This window comes from Pristiophorus japonicus, chromosome 7, assembly GCF_044704955.1.
Source record: "Pristiophorus japonicus isolate sPriJap1 chromosome 7, sPriJap1.hap1, whole genome shotgun sequence".
Classification (NCBI taxonomy): domain Eukaryota; kingdom Metazoa; phylum Chordata; class Chondrichthyes; family Pristiophoridae; genus Pristiophorus; species Pristiophorus japonicus.
Window position 1 is genome coordinate 225,010,548 of NC_091983.1, and position 19,936 is coordinate 225,030,483.

The 19,936-nt window shown below is 45.0% G+C and overlaps 2 protein-coding genes across 4 annotated transcripts in view; one reads left to right on the forward strand and one right to left on the reverse strand.

Annotated features, from left to right (window-relative positions):
- mrps18a (mitochondrial ribosomal protein S18A) overlaps nucleotides 1-14,877 on the forward strand; it is a 124,349-nt gene extending 109,472 nt beyond the window's left edge. For 2 of the 3 annotated variants that reach the window (XM_070885860.1, XM_070885861.1), the window contains exon 6: nucleotides 14,535-14,877. In XM_070885860.1, coding sequence (XP_070741961.1) covers nucleotides 14,535-14,679 — 145 coding nt within the window. In that variant the 3' untranslated portion in view covers nucleotides 14,680-14,877. The remainder of the gene's footprint in view (nucleotides 1-14,534) is intronic. The other variant, XM_070885862.1, reaches the window with a different exon arrangement.
- rsph9 (radial spoke head component 9) overlaps nucleotides 14,752-19,936 on the reverse strand; it is a 78,109-nt gene continuing 72,924 nt past the window's right edge. Inside the window, exon 5 of the mRNA XM_070885859.1 lies at nucleotides 14,752-15,084. Coding sequence (XP_070741960.1) covers nucleotides 14,924-15,084 — 161 coding nt within the window. The 3' untranslated portion in view covers nucleotides 14,752-14,923. The remainder of the gene's footprint in view (nucleotides 15,085-19,936) is intronic.

Genomic DNA, 19,936 nt, shown 5'->3' on the forward strand with positions numbered 1-19,936 from the left:
GACTTTAATCTACATATAGATTGGGTTAACCAAGTTGGTAGCAATGCAGTGGAGGAGGATTTCCTGGAGTGTATTAAGGATGGCTTTCTAGACCAATATGTCGAGGAACCAATTAGAGAGCTGGCCATCCTAGACTGGGTGTTGTGAAATGAGAGAGGACTAATTAGCAATCTTGTTGTGCGAGGTCCCCTGGGGAAGAGTGACCATAATGTGGTAGAATTCTTTATTAAGATGGAGAGTGACAGTGTTAATTCAGAGACTAGGGTCCTGAACTTAAGGAAAGGTAACTTCGATGGTATGAGACGTGAATTGACTAGGATAGACTGGCAAATGATACTTAAAGGGTTGACAGTGGATAGGCAATGGCAGACATTTATAGATTACATGGATGAACTTCAACAATTGTACATCCCTGTCTGGAGTAAAAATAAAAAGGGGAATATGGCTCAACAGTGGCTAACAAGGGAGATTAGGGATCGTGTTAAATCCAAGGAAGAGGCATATAAATTGGCGAGAAAAAGCAGCAAACCTGAGGACTGGGAGAAATTTAGAATTCAGCAGAGGAGGACAAAGGGTCTAATTAGGAGGGGGAAAATAGAGTATGAGAGGAAGCTTGCAGGGTACATAAAAACTGACTGCAAAAGCTTCTATAGATATGTGAAGAGAGAAAGATTAGTGAAGACTAATGTCGGTCCTTTGCAGACAGAATCAGGTGAATTTAGAATGGGGAACAAAGAAATGGCAGACCAATTGAACAAATACTTTGGTTCTGTCTTCACGAAGGAAGACACAAATAACCTTCTGGAAGTACTGGGGACCGAGGGTCTAGTGAGAAGGAGGAACTGAAGGAAATCCTTATTAGTCAGGAAATTGTGTTAGGGAAATTGATGGGATTGAAGGCCGATAAATCCCCAGGGTCTGATAGGCTGCATCCCAGAGTACTTAAGGAAGTGGCCCTAGAAATTGTGGATGCATTGGTGATCATTTTCCAACATTCTATTGACTCTGGATCAGTTCCTATGGACTGGAGGGTAGTTAATGTAACACCACTTTTTAAAAAAGAATGGATAGAGAAAACGGGGAATTATAGACCGGTTAGCCTGACATCGGTGGTGGGGAAAATGTTGGAATCAATTATTAAAGATGAAATAGCAGCGCATTTGGAAAGCGGTGACAGGATCGGTCGAAGTCAGCACGGATATATGAAAGGGAAATCATGCTTGACAAATCTTCTAGAATTTTTTGAGGATGTAACTCGTAGAATGGATGAGGGAGAACCAGTGGATGTGGTGTATTTGATCTTTCAGAAGGTCCCACACAAGAGATTAGTGTGCAAAATTGGGGGTTATGTACTGACGTGGATAGAGAACTGGTTGACAGACAGGAAGCAAAGAGTCGGGATAAACGGGTCCTTTTCAGAGTGACAGGCAATGACTAGTGGGGTGTCGCAGGGTTCAGTGCTGGGACCCCGGCTATTTACAATATAGATCAATGATTTAGATGAAGGAATTGAATGTAATATCTCCCAAGTTTGCAGATGACAAAGCTGGGTGGCGGTGTGAGCTGTGAGGAGGATGCTAAGAGACTGCAGGGTGACTTGGACAGGTTAGGTGAGTGGGCAAATGCAGTATAATGTGGATAAATGTGAGGTTATCCACTTTGGTGGCAAAAACAGGAAGACAGAATATTATCTGAATGGTGACAGATTAGGAAAAGGGGAGGTGCAACGAGACCTAGGTGTCATGTTACACCAGTCATTGAAGTTTGGCATGCAGGCACAGCAGGCGGTGAAGAAGGCAAATGGCATGTTGACCTTCATAGCTAGAGGATTTGAGTATAGGAGCAGGGAGGTCTTACTGCAGTTGTATTGGGCCTTGGTGAGGCCACACCTGGAATATTGTGTTCAGTTTTGATCCCCTAATCTGAGGAAGGACATTCTTGCTATTGAGGGGTACAGCGAAGGTTCACCAGATTGATTCCTGGGATGGCAGGAATGACTTATGAGGAGAGACTGGATCAACTTGGCCTGTATTCACTGGAGTTTCGAAGAATGAGAGGGGATCTCATAAAAACATTAAAAATTCTGACGGGATTGGACAGGTTAGAGGCAGGAAGAATATTCCCGTTGCTGGGGAAGTGTAGAACCAGGGGTCACAGTCTAAGAATAAGGGGTAAGCCATTTAGGACCGAGGTGAGGAGAAACTTCTTCACTCAGAGAGTGGTTAACCTGTGGAATTCTCTACCGCAGAGAGTTGTTGAAGTCAGTTCGTTAGATATATTCAAAAGGGAGTTAGATATGGCCCTTACGGCCAAAGGGATCAAGGGGTATGGAGAAAAAGCAGGAAAGGGGTACTGTGGTTGAATGATCAGCCATGATCATATTGAATGGTGGTGCAGGCTCGAAGGGCCGAATGGCCTGCTCCTGTGCCTAATTTCTATGTTTCAAGAAGGCGGCTCACCACCATCATCTTAAGGGCAATGAGGGAAGGGCAATAAATGCTGGCCTTGCCAGCGATGCCTTCATCCCAGGTACAAATAAAAAAAATCTGTTTGCAGATTAAGTTTGAGCGAAGAAGGACATGAAGTTGAGGTTGTGACGTTCCGTTCAGTGTGTGGCGTTTGTCCAGTGGGGATCTGAAGAAGTGGGATATTTATTTCAGTGCGAGGTGATTTCCTGTAATCTTATGCTGCAAAGTTCTTCCAACACTACTGTGTGGAAAGGGACCTGGCGGAAGAATGAGGGAGTGACTTGCTTCCTCTCCCCCTCCCCACACGTACACAACGTGCTCCCCCTCATTTGAAGTACTACTTCAAAGGCACGACTACCGTTTGCAGTCCCAAGATTCCAGTTCACATGACCATGGCCATTCCAGGATTGCAACAGTAAAAGTTAAATTGTACTGTCAGAGTTGGTCAAGGGAACACGGCTTCAAACTAGTAAAAGGCAAATTTAGGTGTGCTATCAGGAATTTCTTCATACCGAGTGTTTAGTATTGGGAACGGACGCCCAGGTAGGGCTTTTGCCTCTACAATTCAGAACTATTTAAGATACAATTCCTGTAGCAATGACTGTGACTGGATGGGCCAAATGGTCTTTCTCGTCTGTAGGTATCTTGTGAAGTTTACTAAGAAGAGCCTGTTTGCTCTGTTCTGGTGATTGGGGTTTATTAATAAATCCCACTTGCTTTAATTTAGAGACCAGAGAGCTACAGTTTTAAAACTGCCCCTTTTCCCAAACTTTCCCAGCCCATTACACAGCCCTGTGCAAGTTAATGACCAGTATTGTTTCAGTCTAATCTTTACTTGCAGTTCCCAACAAGAGTCAAGTCTGAGATTGTCCTGAGCCATATGGCTTGGTCCCAGCAGAAAAGTTCACTGGCGACTGCATATTTGCGGCATAGGTCTGGTGGTGCGATGTTTGCAAGCACGAGCAGCCAGGTGTCGATAAAAGCGTACCGGTGATTTTCATAGTACAATTTAGCTGGACATCAACGGATTTGACATGCAGACTTGATGGCCATGCCGGAGAGCAGCACTCCACTGTAGAGTACACCAGGGCGAGTGCTGCCGTACGGAGGGTTTGAGCGTCTGCTCCCCATGTGGATCCAGTGTGTTTGTGGATCAAGTTGACCCTACTCTTTAGTTTCTTCACATCTGGGCCTAATCCTATCACCATCTGACCCTCATGTCCATACTATGTAGCAAGAATCGCTGATCAGTGATCGAATGGAAATGTGCACTGACTCATTATTCTTTTGTCCCCACCCCCATTCCCATTTCAAAGGGACTGAAACCAATTGCAGCACCACAACTGCTGGCCCTTCTGAAATGAGAGAACTCGCCGAGATTTACGAATAACTTCCACTGCAGGTCATTGAATCATACAGCAAAGAAGGAGGCCATTCAGCTCATCGTGCCTGTGCCAGTAGGTAGATAGATGTTTCCCATTAACCATGTTTCGGATTCTTCTGTGAAATTCTATCGCTGTCCATTCAGAAAACTCGTTTGACTTGGGCATGCTGAGACGCAGTCAGGATGGGCGAATCCCTATTCAGTGCAACTATTGTGTGAACTAGGAACTCCATTCACTGGCTCGCAGGGACCCATCTGGAACATATCTTCCAGAACAGTTTCTTTTGCTCTCTCTTGCCTCTGTTTTAAGTATTAGCTTTGAAGCACAGCTGTCTTCTGGCAGTAGTCGCAGTGGTTTGGAGAAATATGTCAGCGGCCACAGAAGGTGTGAAACCCACGTTATAACGGGAAAAAAAGAAATAGCAAAATGATGCATTTTTGTAACCCACTTTTGTAGTGAGCTCTAGGCTGTAATATGCTGACTATTATAAAGCACTCGATCTTCACTTTTGCCGCTTGATGTCATCAGGATCCCCTTGTGCGCTGCAACCCGGAGCAGACTCCCAGCCCTTTGTATTCTTTGCAGCTGTTGAACTTTAAAGCTGTGCGCGAATAGAATTCAGTTCTCCAACCGAACCATTTTGCTCAATTGGAAATGGAAGCAATGTCTGAATGAACATGTCAGTAACTAGTGGCGATGGCCATCCTTAACATCGATTCAAAGTACAACAGGAACAAACCAGACCCATCCGCCCGAGATTATTGAATGCAGAGTGTGTTCACACGTGCAAGCTTAGCACCACTCTTAGCTGCATTTGCCAATCTCGGGTGAGTCATCTTATCTGCAAGGTAAGTATATTGGGCCCAAGTTTCCACATGATTTGTGCCTGATTTTTAGGAGCAACTGGTGGAGAACGGACTATCTTAGAAATTGCAATTCTCCACATTTTTTTTTCTGCAGTTCTAGTCAGGTAGAACAGTTCTACTTTGGAACAGAATTTTTTCTTCAAAAGGGGGCGTGTCCGGCCACTGACGCCTGATTTCAAAGTTTCCACAGTGAAAACGTACTCCAAACTAAAGTAGAATGGAGCAAGTGAAGATTTTTGTAGAACTGAAAAAACCTGTTCTACACATTAAAAAATCAGGCGTAGGTTACAAATTAGGCGTCCAGAACGAGGTGGGGGGGAAGGGAAGTCATTAAATTCTACAATAAATCCTTATTTATACTTCAACAAATATTATACAAATAAATCCAACCTGAATAAACATTTATAAGCAAAGAAAAGATTAAATAAACCATCTTCCTACCTGTGTGAAAGTGCTTCAGCCAGCCTCACAAGTTCGTTCGTTCGTTCCCGACGGCAGGAGGGGAGGAGGAAGCCGTTCCCAACGGCGGGAGGGAGGGAGTGCGGGCCCAACCAACCGACCGAACGCAGCGGGGGGGCGGGGGGGGTGAGGAAGACGTTCCAGACGGCGGGCGGGAGGGTGTGCGGGCCCGACCGAACGCAGCGGGGGGGCGGGGGGGGGGGGGGGGGGGAGGGAGACGTTCCCGATGGCGGGCGGGCCCGGCCGCAGCAGGGGGGGGGGAAGCCGTTCCAGACGGCGGGCGGGAAGGAGACAGTGAGAAGGCTGCAGGAAGCCTCAGTGCTGATGTGCTGATGGCAATGTGCTTTTATTAAAAAATGTTCAAAAATTAAACAGCTACAAAGAACTACAAAAATGGCCGAGTGCCAATGTTTTCCTTCACACTGCGCGTGCGCGAACGCTCCAATGCGCATGCGCAGCGTTGCCGGCAGGAAAAAAACTAATTTAAATAGCACCCGCCCCCTCCCACTTACAAAATCGGCTAGAGTGTAGGCTCCGCCCCCCTGGGCGCCGCGCCAAACAGACAAGGAGCTGCAGGGCTCTCCAGAATCGCGAGTTTTTTTTCCGGCGCCATTTTAGGCGCGAAAAACGGGCGCCCAGCTCGGAGCGGCGCCCGTTTTTTTATCGTGTGGAAACTTGGGGCCCAATGCTTCTTGTTCATATTCCGTGTCCTTTCAACTTGGCTCAGTGGTTGCATTCCTGCCTCTTAGCAACACCTCAAATTTAAAGTTCTCATCATTGCCTTCTAATCCCCTCGTGGCCTCGCCTCTCTCTATCTCTGTATCTCCTCCAATCCTACAACACCCACGAGATCTCTGCGCTCCTCCAATTCTGGCCTCCTGTGCATCTCCAATTTCCTTTGCTCCACCATTGGCGGCCTGTCTTCAGCTACCTCGGCTCTAAGCTCTGGAATTCCCTCCCTAAACCTCTCCGCTTCTCACACTCTCTCCTTCTTTAAGCCACTTCTGAAAATATACCTATTTGACCAAGCTTTTGATTTCTCCTGTAGTATCTCCTTACATGTAATGGCTCCTCTAAAGCACCTTGGGATGTTTTTGCTACACTATATAACTGCACATTGTTGCTGTTGAGTCCGAAGGGTGTGGGTCCAAATCCCACTGCAGGACTTGTCCATAATCTAGGCTGTCACACACGGTGCAATACCGAGGCAGTGTTGAATTGTCCAGTGACTCTCTGTTAGCTGAGACACTAAACTGAGGCTTTGTCTGCCTGTTCGGGTAATAAAAGCCCATGACCAATACCTCTATTGATTATAAACTCTTGATGCAGAAGTCTTTGATTTCCACTTCCCACGGTAGCCCCAGTCAGTAAAATTACCAGCCAATGTGGAACTGAGCCACAGGAACCCTGCGCGTTCGACCCCTGGTCTGTGCTGAGTTAACTGATCTCCCATGGGGCGGCAGTAGAGCCACCACAATTGATCTCCGCGCACCTAGGCTAGAAGGGACAGACATGAGACAGGGTTCCTGTTTCTGATTACCGATGACGTTCCCTGGAATATGCACATGTGGATGTCCAGGCCAGTGACGGACAGGATCAGACTCCACTGCTGCGACACCCTTGACAGACACATACTCTACCGACTCTCACTGTGCAGGCTGGTGCATTATAAATGGGCACTTGGATAAGGGCCTGAGAGTGGATGGAGACTGTGGAACCATACCCCTGCAGAAATCAGTGCCTTGGGGACAGGAGGAGGACAAGACTTCTTCAACAGCACCTCCCAAACCTGCGATCTCCGCCTCCGAGAAGGACAAGAGCAAAGGGGTAACAACATCAGCTCCAAGTCACACACCATCCCAACTTGGAAATATTTTGCTATCCCTTCATCGTCGCTGGCTCAAAATCCTGGAACTCCCTCCCTAACAGCACTGTGGGAGTACCTTCGCCACATGGACTGCAGCGGTTGAAGAAGGCGGCTCACTACCACCTTCTCAAGGGAAATTGGGGATGGGCAATAAATGCTGGCCTTGCCAGCAATGCCCACATCCCGTGAATGAATTTTTTTTTTAAAAGAAAATCTCTCATTTTCTGTTTCATAAGCTATGGGAGGGTTGGGATGGGATTGGAGACGGTTTAAGTATCCAGCCTAGCCAGATCTGATTAAACACAACTAAGTTCAGCGAAGTGGAAGGATTGCTGCTTCCTGAAGCAAATGATTTGAAAAAGTGCTTTCCAGTCCATTTATCACTGTGACTAAACATACTATTAACTCATTTCGGGAAAATGGCTTTCGAGTTTTTCAAATGTTGCGAGAAAAGGGAAATGCAAAGTTGTTTATTGTTCTATGAAGTCACCGTGCCTTCAGAGTCTAACTTCAGTGCAATCTCCAATTGCTCTCAGGAGCTTGCGGCCCTTGTTAAAGGGAAAAGGGCCGTTTTACTGGCCCAGGGGAATTTGTCTGTAGATTCTCTCTGGAGCACCATAAGAAGTCGGCCGTATAGGGAAGAAAAAAAGGCAAATTCAGCCCCTCCTGTCAGCCATGTAACGTACTGTTTCCTCAGTGGTTGCAGCTCCATGGGCTACTTTCAGATCAGACGCAGTTACCTTGCTTGGGGCAGGAGAGAAAAGGCAAATAAAAAAGAGAAAGCTCATAACTTGCACAGTGGGTTTGAGTGTTGCCCTCGAGATCTGCTGATCGATGAGGGATGTTGTCACTGATAAATGGAACACTTTCGCATTTCAAGTCCCCAGTGTCGGCATTAAACACTTTCAGTAACGCGGCCAGCTGCGGGAGAGAAGCCTGCTCTGTCCCAGCAATATGCTTAACCTGAGCTTCAAAAGATTCACACCTATTGCACCATTTCTCAGATCAGCTATCTCTATGTGTGCTGAGAGCCCAGTCTCACTCCCAAACTGGCTGCCCTTACTATTTCTTGCAGGACTCTCTGTAGCGAGAGGTGTCTTTCATCCCATTGTCTTTTAACCCAGGTCCGAGAATTGAAATGCAGTGGTGATATTGCACTGTCCAACCGAATCTCCCCCCCGCGCCCCCACTGAAGTGATATAAATGGTCGTTTGTGGATACTGGTGCACTTCCATGACCAATTTTCAAGAGTCCAAGAATCAAAGTACAAACCACATCAATAAACTTCATTAACTTCCCTTGGTTAATATTTTAATTTACCAGATGTGCTGGCGGCATCTTGTAGGCAGATCATGAGTACAACATTAATAATGAGAGACAATATTAATTAAATGGTATAATTTAAAGGGGGTGCAGGAACAGAGAGATCTGGGGGGTCACATACACAAGTCTTTGAAGTTGGCAGGACAAGTTCATGTGCCAAAACAAATGTGATCTTTGGCTTTATTAACAGAGGTATAGAGTACAAAAGCAAGGAGGGTATGCTAAACCTTTATAAATCACTGGTTATTTCAAAATTCTCATCCTTATTTTCAAATCCCTCCATGACCTTGCCCCTCCCTAGCTCTAATCTCCTCCAGCCCCACAACCCCCTGAGATGTCTGCACTCCTCTAATTCTGTCCTCTTTAAGCGTCCCTGATTATAATCGCTCAACCATTGGTGGCCGTGCCTTCTGTTGCCTAGGCCCAAAGCTCTGGAACTCCCTCCCTAAACCTTTCCACCTCTCTACCTCTCTTTCCTCCTTCAAGACGCTTCTTAAAACATACCTCTTTGACCACCTCCACTAATTTCTACTTATGCGGCTCGGTGTCAAATTTTTATCTCGTAGTACTCCTGTGACGTTTCACTATGTTAAAGGCGCTATATAAATACAAGTTGTTGTTGGTTAGGCCTCAGCTGGAGTATCGTGTTGAATTCTGGGCCCAACACTTCAGGAAGGAAGTCGAAACCTTAGAGAGGGTGCAGAAGCGATTGACCAGAATGGTACCAGGGAAGTGGGACTTCAGTTATGTGGAGAGACTGGAGAAGCTGGGGTTGTTCTCCTCAGAGCAGAGAAGGTGAAGGGGAACAAAACAGAAAATGTTGGAAACACTCAGCAGGCCAGGCAGGATGCATTTTCTGTTTTTGTTTTGGGTTCCAGCATCTGCAGTATTTTGCTATTGTACAAGGTTAAGTGGCGATTTGATCGAGGTGTTCAAAAGTATGAGGGGTTTTGATAGAATACAGAAGCAGAAACTGTTCCCATTGGCATAAGGGCCGATAACCAGAGGACACAGATTTAAGGTGATTGTAAATCCAGGGAGGAAATGAGAATTTTTTTACACAGCATGTTGGTATGTTTATTCAGTGAATTGTGGCTATTTGCGCCTGTAGCTCACCAACCTTAAGTAAATAAGGTTGGTGAAGTGCAGGTGCAAATAGCCACATGGGAATATGATGACGTGGCGATAATGGAGACCTGGCTCAAATAAGGCCAAGATTGGTTTCAAAACATTCCTGGATATAAGCTATTCAGGAAAGATAGGGAAGGAAAGAAAGAAGGTGGGGTGGCAGTATTGATTAAGGAGATTATTACAGTGCTGGAGAGAGAGGATGTCCTGGATGGGTCAAGGACAGAATCTATTTGGTTAGAGTTAAGTAACAATACACGTGCCATTATGCTCCTCGTTGTACTCGATAGGTCACCTACTAGTGGGAAGAATACAGAGCAGCAAATTTGTCGGGAAATTACAAAGTGGTGCAAGAACTATAGAGTAGTGACAATGGGGGACTTCAATTATCCTAATAATAGACTGGGATAGTAATAGTGTAAAGGGCAGAGAGGGCAAAGAATTTCTGAAATGTATTCAGGAGCACTTTCTTATCAGTATGTTTCTGGCTCAATGAAGAAGGAGACATTGCTGGATCCAGTTCTAGGGAATGAGGTGGATCAAGTGGAGTAAATGTCAGTAGGTGAACATTTAGGGAACGATGATCATAGATTAGCTAAGAAAAAGGAACAATCTAAAGTAAAAATACTTAATTGGAGGAGGGCCAGTGGGTTGAGATTGAATCTGGCCCGGGTAAATTGGAATCAAAGATTGGCAGGCAAAACAGCAATCGAACAATGGGCTGCCTTTAAAGAGGAAATTGTTTGGGTACGGTCGAGGTACATTCGCATGAGGGGTAAAGCCAGAGCTCCCTCGATGGCGAAAGAGATAAGAGAGCAAGATGAAGCAGAAAAAGAGTGCGTACGACAGATGTCAGGTTGCTAATACAAGCGAGAACCAGGCTGAATATAGAAAGTTCAGAGGGGAAGTGAAAAAAGAAATGAGGAACAAAGAGAGAGTATGCGAATAGACTGGAAGTGAACATAAAAGGGAATCCAAAAGTATTCTATAGGCATATAACTAGTAAACGGGTAGTAAGAGGAGGGGTGGGCTAATTAGGGACCAAAAAGGAGACCTATGCATAGAAGGCATGGCTGAGGTACTAAATGAGTACTTTCCATCTGACTTTATCAAGGAAGAAAATGCTGCCAAAGTCATTGTGAAAGAGAAGGTAGTTGAGATACTGGATGGGATAAAAATTGATAAAGAGGAGATACCAGAAAGGCTGGCTGTATTAAAAGTAGATAAGTCACCAGGACCGGATGGGATGCATCCTAGGATGCTGAGGGAAGTAAAGGTGGAAATTGCGGAAGTTCTGGCCATAATCTTCCAATCCTCCATAGATACGGTGCCGGAGGACTGGAGAATTGCAAATGTTACACCCTTGTTCAAAACAGGGTGTAAACCCAGCAACTACAGGCCAGTCAGTTTAACCTCGGTGGTGGGAAACTTTTAGAAATGATCATCTTTGACAAAATTAACAGTCACTTGAACAAGTGTGGATTAATTAAGGAAAGCAAACATGGATTTGTTAAAGGCAAATCGTGTTTGACTAACTTAATTGAATTTTTTGATGAGGTTTCAGAGAGGGTTGGATGAGGGCAATGCAGTTGATGTGATGTATATGGACTTCCAAAAGGCATTTGATAAAGTGCCACATAATAGGCTTGCCCATGGAATAAAAGGGACAGTGGCAGCATGGATACGAAACTGGCTAAGTGACAGGAAACAGAGAGTAATGGTGAACTATTGTTTTTCGGACTGCAGTGGTGTTTCCCATGAGTCGGTAATAGGACCACTGCTTTTCTCGATGTATATCAGTGATTTGGACCTGGGTGTACAGGGCACAATTTCAAAATTTGGAATGAGGGACTTTAGTTACATTGATAGACTGGAGAAGCTGGGGTTGTTTTCCTTAGAGCAGGGAAGAGATTTGATAGCGGTGTTCAAAATCATGAGGGGTCTGGGCAGGGTAGATGGAGAGAAACTGTTCCTATTGGCAGAAGGGTGGAGAACCAAAGGACACAGATTTAAGGTGATTGGCAGAAGAACCAAAGGTAACATGAGGGAATAACCTTTTTCACGCAGCGAGTGGCTAGGATCTGGAATACACTGTCTGAAAGGGTGGTGGAGGCAGAATCAATCGTGGCTTTCAAAAGGGAATTGGATAAGTACCTGAAACGAAAAAAATTACAGGGCTCCGGGGAAAGGGCAGGGGAATGGGACTAGCTGAAGTGCTCTTGCAGAGAGCCAGCACTGGCTCGATGGGCCGAATGGCCTCCTTCCATGCTGTAACCATTCGGTGATTCTATGATCTGGCATGCACTACCTGAAAGGGTGGTGAAAGCAAATTCAGTAATAACTTTCAAAAGGGAATTAGATAAATATGTGAAAAGGAGAAATTTGCAGGATTATGGAGAAAGAGCAGGGGAATGAAACTAATTGGATAGCTTTCAAAAAGCTGGCAGGCACATTGGGCCGAATGGCATCCCTCTGTGATATCATTCTATAGTTCTAATATTGACTCAGCAGGGACAGGAGGAATTTGTACAGGTTTTGGGTGAGTCTCTGCAGGTCCCTAAAAAAGGGCCTACAATGCGGGGGAAGCTGCTTGAGCTGAACGTCGTTTCCTCAGAGTTCTCACTCGAATTTTAATATAGCTTGATGGTGTGTGGAATATTCGCATAAACAGCGGAAAAATACCCAGCTGATACAATTACAGCTTTCTCGCTTCCAGATTTGGGTCATGTTTGGAGAGAGCAATTTGAATCATACAACACTCGAGTGAACCACCGATAGTTGCAGTGGTGCCATATAAGCCTAGTCTGAACGCTGCTTTTCTCATCCCCATGTTCGGACGTTCTTCCATCACCCGATTTATTAAATGTGCAATGATTGATGTTTTTTGTATTACAAAAGGTGAACGTTTCGAGAATTAAATGACATCCTGATTCGCAATGCTGCTGACTCCTTGGCTCTCGGCTCCGTGAGCTGGTTCTGGGCCTCCACACGGTTAAACCCAGTTCTTTTATCCTGACAGCAAACTCCCACACCACAAAACACCAAGTCTAGGAGTCTGCCCCCAGGATAAGGAAAGTGGACTTATTTGGGTGAGATGCCAAGATCCAGCTCACAGAATCCGAGCGTGATCAAAGCAGAACAAAAACACCTGAAGGTGTTGATGTTACAGATCTGACCACTGCTGCATGTTCAATGAAATCATGTCCAGGCACATGACTTAACTGTACGTGTCTTTAAAGAGAGAGGTTTGCCTTCACATAGCAATTATCGCATCTTTCGATGTCTCAAACCACTTGCATACAATGATACTTTAAGCATGATGACTTGTTACATGGGTACATGTGGCAGTATTTTGCACGGCAAGATTCCACAAACAGCAATTGGATCAATGATCATATGAATCTATTTCTGATGGGTGTTGCTTGAGGGAGGAATGCTGAATAGAATACCAACAACTTGCATTTATATAGCACCTTTAATGTAGTAAAATATCTCAAGGTGCTTCACATGAGCGATTATCAAACAAAATTTGACACCAGTAAGGAGATACTAGGTCAGGTGAGAGGTAGGTTTTAAGGAATGTCTTAAAGGAGGAGAGAGGATTAGGGAGGGAATTCAATAACAAAGGGAGAACTCTATGCTCTTCCAATAGTGCCAAGCGATCTGTAACATCACTTTAACCTTGTGATCTTAAGAATGACATCTCCAAAACTGCAACACTAGCCGAGTCTTCCACTGGATTGCTAGCATGGGCTAAGGCTTGAACACACAGCCTCCTGACTCAGGCAAGAGTGCTACCAGCTAAGGTTAGATAGCTTTCAGTCTGACTTACTCAGTCAGACAGTAGCTGATTGCAAGAGAACCTGTCTTAACTTGAAGAAGCATTATTAAAATAGTAGGCATGGATATCATTTTTTTTAGGTTTTAAAGAAATTGCAGCAGTTACGACTGACACAAGTGATATATTTTTCCTCTCCCTTTGTGGGATTAGACTAGTTGAGTCAAGCATTGGATAAGTGTATTAAAAGTACTTTATTGCAGACTGGGAGAATTAGCCAGCTGCTCCCATGTTATTCTTAACATTTTTTATCTTTTATAAGCTGTAGTAATGAACTCCTAAAGGTTATCCACTTTTTAAAAGGAAAGGAAGTTATTTTCACAGCAGTTATTAATGACTGATTTAACTGTGAGGCGGAAGGTATTTTCAAAAACAGTCATTAATGACTGCAGTGTATCATGCCACTGCACGACTCGTTGATTTATCAGCCATTCAGACATATATCGCCGAGTACTCAATAAAACTCATGGGACAGCTCTCCCCTGCTGCCTCAACTGGTCATCTGGCCAGGAGTGTTCAGGGTTCAGTTCCTGGTCGTTCTCATCCGGAGCAGCAGTCGAGCCAGTCAATTTTCCCTTGTTTTCTTTGATTAGGGAGGAGGACGCTTGTCAGGGTTCTGTTCCTGCTCACTCTCTGCTGACTCCTGCTGGAAAGTGCATGTGTGGGCGTCGCATGAGGACTGGGTTGGACTTGACTGCCTTTCCTCCACCCCCAATGGTCGTATAGCTGGCTGGCTTTCTCTTTAACTCTTCACCAGCTTTTCTTTCTTGGAGATTGTTCCTTACTGGTGTACAGTTCCATAGGCGGCAGTTCCACCCAACCTCCCCAGGCACTACAATCGAGCAGTAATAATTCGCCTGAGCTTTGACCACGAGTGCCATTAAGTTATTGTAGTGTAGCAAGTGCTGCCCAGGCTGAGGGGAGCTAACTCAGCATAGACCAGGAATCAAACCTGGTCTCGGTAAGGTTCAGCAGCTACTCACTGCTTAAACCCGCTGAACTGTCAGGGTATCTCTAGGTTGCTGACATAACCATAACATATCTATCTATCTTAAAGTATGTGTGTAGTGTACACTTGTAAGTGTCGCACTTTAGCTGTCACACTAAAGGCGTCACACTTCATCGTATCCTCACCGTGAAAAATACCATGCGACCTCTGCAAGTATAAATGATTAAATCCATCTGTTTTTTTTTACACAGATACCTTACTCGATGGTCGATCAATTCGGTGAAGCCCATCTGGAAGAAAGGCCTCAAGTGGTGTAAGATTCGCATGCCAGTGGGAGACCCAATACTGAAGAATAACATTGTCTACGGGAAAAAACCCTGTTATATGAAACACTGACGTGGGCTGACTGACTGAAGTACCACACTACTTCTACACTTTTTATAAATAAACAAATCATTTGAAGCACGGTGGAGGGGTGTTCAAATAACATTTATTAAAATGTCGAGAGATTTCATTCATTGCCAATATAGTGTGTACGTAATAGATACAGAAAATGTAATTTGATTTAATGTTAATTAAAGCGAGCGAAACTGGGCACCGTCTCATTGATTTTCGTTGGGTTTTGGAATTGATAGGGGTGTCACATCATGAATGGATAGTCCATGTTCTTCTCGCCCAAGCCCATGTAGAGGGAGCCGTACTGAGCAGTCTCCGGCACGTGGAAGAAGGTGAAGCCGAGCCACACAAGATTTCGTAGAATGACCAGCTTGCTACCCCTCTCGTACTGCAGACTCCAGAACACTGCAAACCCAAAAACACACGTTTGTCAGTCTCTCGTCCAGTCACAGCTCAGGCTTTTAAACCCCTGCAAATTCAGAAGTGTCAGCTACTCAAAGGGAAACGGCACCATACTTAGTATACAGCAACAGGCGTAAAATTCTAAAGTCAAAAATACAGAAATTTGATGGTGGTGTGCAACCCCTGGGATCCAAAGACCTCTGGGTTAGAGGGACTGTATCAAAAAACCTTTTTCAGATAATACTGAAAATACTACTAGGCTGTAGCCAACAGCTTGTCCGCATATAATGCTCCCTGCAGAATGAAATGCCTCAAGGTGCTTTACGGGAGAGCGTAGACACCAAACTGGAGTTAGGAGGGTGCCCGAATGTTTGGAGGAGGGTTCGAAAGAGTGGAAGAGAGAGTTTCAGGAAAAAGCTTAAAATTGGAGGGGTGTGGTGGCTAAACGTAATGGGAGTGGAGGGAAGTAAGAGGCCGTTGCAAGGGTGCATCACAAGGATTTTCAGGAAGGATGGTGGAAGAGATGTTCAGATACTATGGGTATGTGGTGGGCATATTATTTGATATATTTTGTGATTTACAGCAAACTTCAAACTAGTTTTTTTAAATGGCCATCTGGTAATCGGGTTAGGAAAGAGAAAGCTGGATTAATGTTTCAAGTAAGACCCCTCTCCCAGGGATATCTCAACCTTTGGCTGCCAAAACTTTATTTTAATATACAAAATTAAGTAAACCGTATCACATTAAAAAGCAGTTACCTGCAATTAATTGCGCTGTAGTGCATCTTTTTGATATATATTAATGACCTGAACTTGGGTATACAGGGCATAATTTAAAAGTTTGCAGATGAAACGAAACTCGGAAATGTAGTAAACAGTGAGGAGGATAGTAATAGACTTCATGAAAACAGAACAGTGAAATGGGCAGACACATGGCAGCTGAAATTGAATGCAGAGAAGTGTGAGATTCAGTTTGGTAGAAAGAATGAGGAGAGGCTATATAAACAGTGTCAGCTGTGGCACAATTGGTAGTACCCTCACTTCTGAGTCATGAAGGTTGTGGGTTCAAGAGACTTGAGCTCAAAAATCTAGGCTAACACTCCAATGCAGTACGGAGAGAGTGCTACATTGTTCGAAGACCAGGCCCTCAAATCTGCCACCAAGCTCATGGTCTACAGTGCTGTAGTAATACCCGCCCTCCTGTATGGCTTAGAGATATGAACCATGTACAGTAGACAACTCAAGTCACTGGAGAAATACCACCAACGATGTCTCCGCAAGATCCTACAAATCCTCTGGGAGAACAGATGTACCAACATTAGCGTCCTCGACTAGGCCAACATCCCCAGCACTTGAAACACTGACCACACTTGATCAGCTCCGCTGGACACGCCACATTGTCCACATGCCAGGCACGAGACTCCCAAAGCAAGCGCTCTACTCGGAACTCCTTCACGGCAAACGAGCCAAAGGTGGGAAGAGGAAACATTACAAGGACACCCTCAAAACCGACACCTGGGAGTCCCTGGCCAAAGACCGGCCAAAGTGGAGGAAGTGCATCCGGGAGGGCGCTGAGCACCTCGAGTCTCATCGCGAGAGCATGCAGAAATCAAGTTCAGGCAGCGGAAAGAGCGAGTGGCAAATCTGTCCCACCCACCCCTTCCCTCAACGGCAATCTGTCCCACCGGTGACAGGGACTGTGGCTCTTATATTGGACTGTTCAGTCACCTAAGGACTCATTTTAAGAGTGGAAGCAAGTCTTTCTCGATTCCGAGGGACTGCCTATGATGATGATGATGTGGGAGGTGCCCTCTTCGGACAAGATGTTAAACTGAGGCCCCATCTGCCCTCTCAGAGGGACGTAAAAGATCCCATGGCACTACTTCGAAGAAGAGCAGGGGAGTTATCCCCAATGTCCTGGCCAATATCTATCCCTCAACTAACATCACTTAAAAAAAAAGATTACCTGGTCATTATCACATTGCTGTTTGTGGGAGCTTGCAGTGTGCACATTGGCTGCCGCCTTTCCTACATTACAACAGTGATTACACTTCAAAAAGTGCTTCATTGCCTGTAAAGGGATGTCCGATGGTCGTGAAAAAGACTATATAAATGCAAGTCGTCTTTTCTTTTAAATGGTACAATTTTAAAGGGTGTGCAGTAACAGAGAGACCTGGGATGTACATACCCAAGTCTTTGAAGGTGACAGGACAAGTTGAGAGGCTGTTAAAAAGGCATCCTTGGCTTTGTAAACGGAGGCGGAGAGTACAAAAGCAAGGAAGTAATGCTACACCTTTATAAAACACTGGTTAGGCCTCAGTTGGACTATTGTGACCAATTCTAGGCACCACACTTTACGAAGGAAGTCAAGGCCTTAGAGAGGGTGCAGCGATTTTCTAGAATGGTACCAGGAATGAAAGACTTCAGTTATGTGGAGAGACTAGAAAAACTGGGGTGGTTCTCTTTATAGTAGAGAAGGTCATGGCGAGATTTGATAGAGTAAATGAGGAGAAACTGTTTCCAATGGCAGAAGGTCGTTAATCAGAGGATACAGATTGAAGATAATCGGCAAAAGAACCAGGCGCGACATGAGGAAAGCCAGCGGGTTGTGAGATCTGGAATGCACTGCCTGAAAGGGTGGTAGAAGCAGACTCAATAGTAACTTTTCAAAAGGGCTTGGATAAATATTTGAAAAGGGAAAATCTATGTGTTAAGAGCAGCAGTGGGGACTAATTGGACAGCTCTTTCAAAGAGCTGGCATAGACTCAATGGGCCGAATGTGCTGTAAGATTCTGTGTGGGCTGAGGTAGCAGCCATTATTGACATAGCATGATCCCCAAAACTGCAATGAGGCAGGTGACTGGCCAATCTGCTTCTTTGCCGGTGTGTTGAGGGAAGAATGTTGACCCGGCTTCTTTTCAAATAATGCAGGTGTGTTTTTTGTCCAGATCACAGGCTGATGCTTATGATACCCCGACATGCTTGGTGGCGGGCATGGCTCCCCAGTGGTAGCACTGGCGTGGAGATTTGGCCCTCTTTGTGTGCCTACCTAGGGGCGCAGATGAAAAACCGGCCTGACACTGCCGCTTAAAAAAACGCTTGGCCAAACCGACCACCGGGGATAATTTCCCCCGCCTTGCTTTGTTGCTGTTTTGAACTAGCCTATTAGCTCCGCTTGCAGCCCTGGTACCTTCCTGAGATTAAAATTAATGCTCAAATGTTTCGGTTAAAAGATTTTAAACAATCATGAAACAATCGAAGTTGCACCTGCCGATTTATATAATAAAACCCTGGCAATGCAAACTCTTAATTGGACTGAAAAACTTTGGGAAAGGAGACGTTCTGAAACACGTCCTTACTCTAAAATTGATATGCTTGTCAAATTGTGTGGGTGAAAATAAAATATATAATAATTCTCATAAAACAAGAGTCTCTGACACAGTTTTATTTTTCTGCAGGAGCTATGAGGTGCGCCTGAGTAAATAGTGCACATGCTGTTTACTGTGCTGCTGTAAAGCAGAGCATTGATTGAAAAATGAGGCACCGTCAAGGGATTTATTTAATCAGCTCAAGGTCTCTATTCCAGTCTCAAACATAATGGATTATTGCCATTAGCAGATGGACATGTTGATAATAAGCCTTTTACACAGAAATTGTGCTACAAAAAACTCTCTTGGAGCAACCTGACATTTAGATTTGAAATAAAAGCACCGACGCAACTTTATTGGGCAGGCTCTGCGAGCCTTGAATAGAGATTATTAGTGAGGTAACAAATAGGGAAGTTGCAGCTGGCTTTTACTGCGTGTTAAAGGTCACTGGATCAATTTGTTTGGTGAACCTATTAATATGGATCCTGAAAAGTGTGTTTGGGGGGCGGGGGGGGTGGGTGGAGGGTTGTTCAGATAGGTCAGCCATTTTAGAAAGGCTGGTTAAAAGAAAACAAAACAAATCTCATTAAGGCAGTGAGAACGTATAGAGGAAGAAAAGTTCATTTGGTCAAGTACATGAGGCGAGGTTGTAATAGAGCAAGAAAAGACCATTTGGTCAGGTACATGAGGTGACCCTGCTATCTCTGGCAATAAGGAGATGGCTTTTACCTGCACTGCCAGACTGATGGCCATCTATTCTGACTGCAGATTTCAGTGTAGTCCTCTGGCTGGCAATCGGAGAAGGTTTGAATCACTTGAACTTACTGCAATACGAGAGCGCTTCTCTAAACGCAGTTGGTGCATGAATATGGGACACTGGCACCAGTACTGGGACAGGAAGGAGTTGTACCGCTGGGATTTTTGCCTACATAACAAGAGTGACTACACTTCAGAAAGTAATTCATAGACTGTGAAGTGTTTTGGGATGTCCTGAAGATGTTCAAGGGGATGCTGACATGGTGATAGGGGTGAGGGACCAGGCGGGGTTCTCAAAGTCATCAACCCATACCCTCCCACCCATGTAGGAAACATGGCAGCCAAAATTGGAAAACGAGGTCCCTCAAACGGCAATAAAATAAATGGCAAGTTAATATGCTTTGGTAGTGTTGGTTGAGTTGGAATGCTGGCCAGGACACCAGGAGAGTTTTCCTGTTCTGCTTCCCCGCCACCCATGTTCTCTGGAAAAGACAGCTTTATTGTGGTGACAGCTGAGGACCTACCACATTGCGCTACTCAGACAAAATTATTGGGGATTATTACCAAAAAGCAGTGACTGATGCCCGTATGGCCTCTGGGTCTATGATTGAACAGTGCACACACACACACGCACATTGTCCACGTATGCAGTCCTTGCACTTTAGGATTGCCTACAGCTGAATGACTAATACAGTCAATTTGTTTTTGTGCTCATTTTAAAAGAAATGGTGC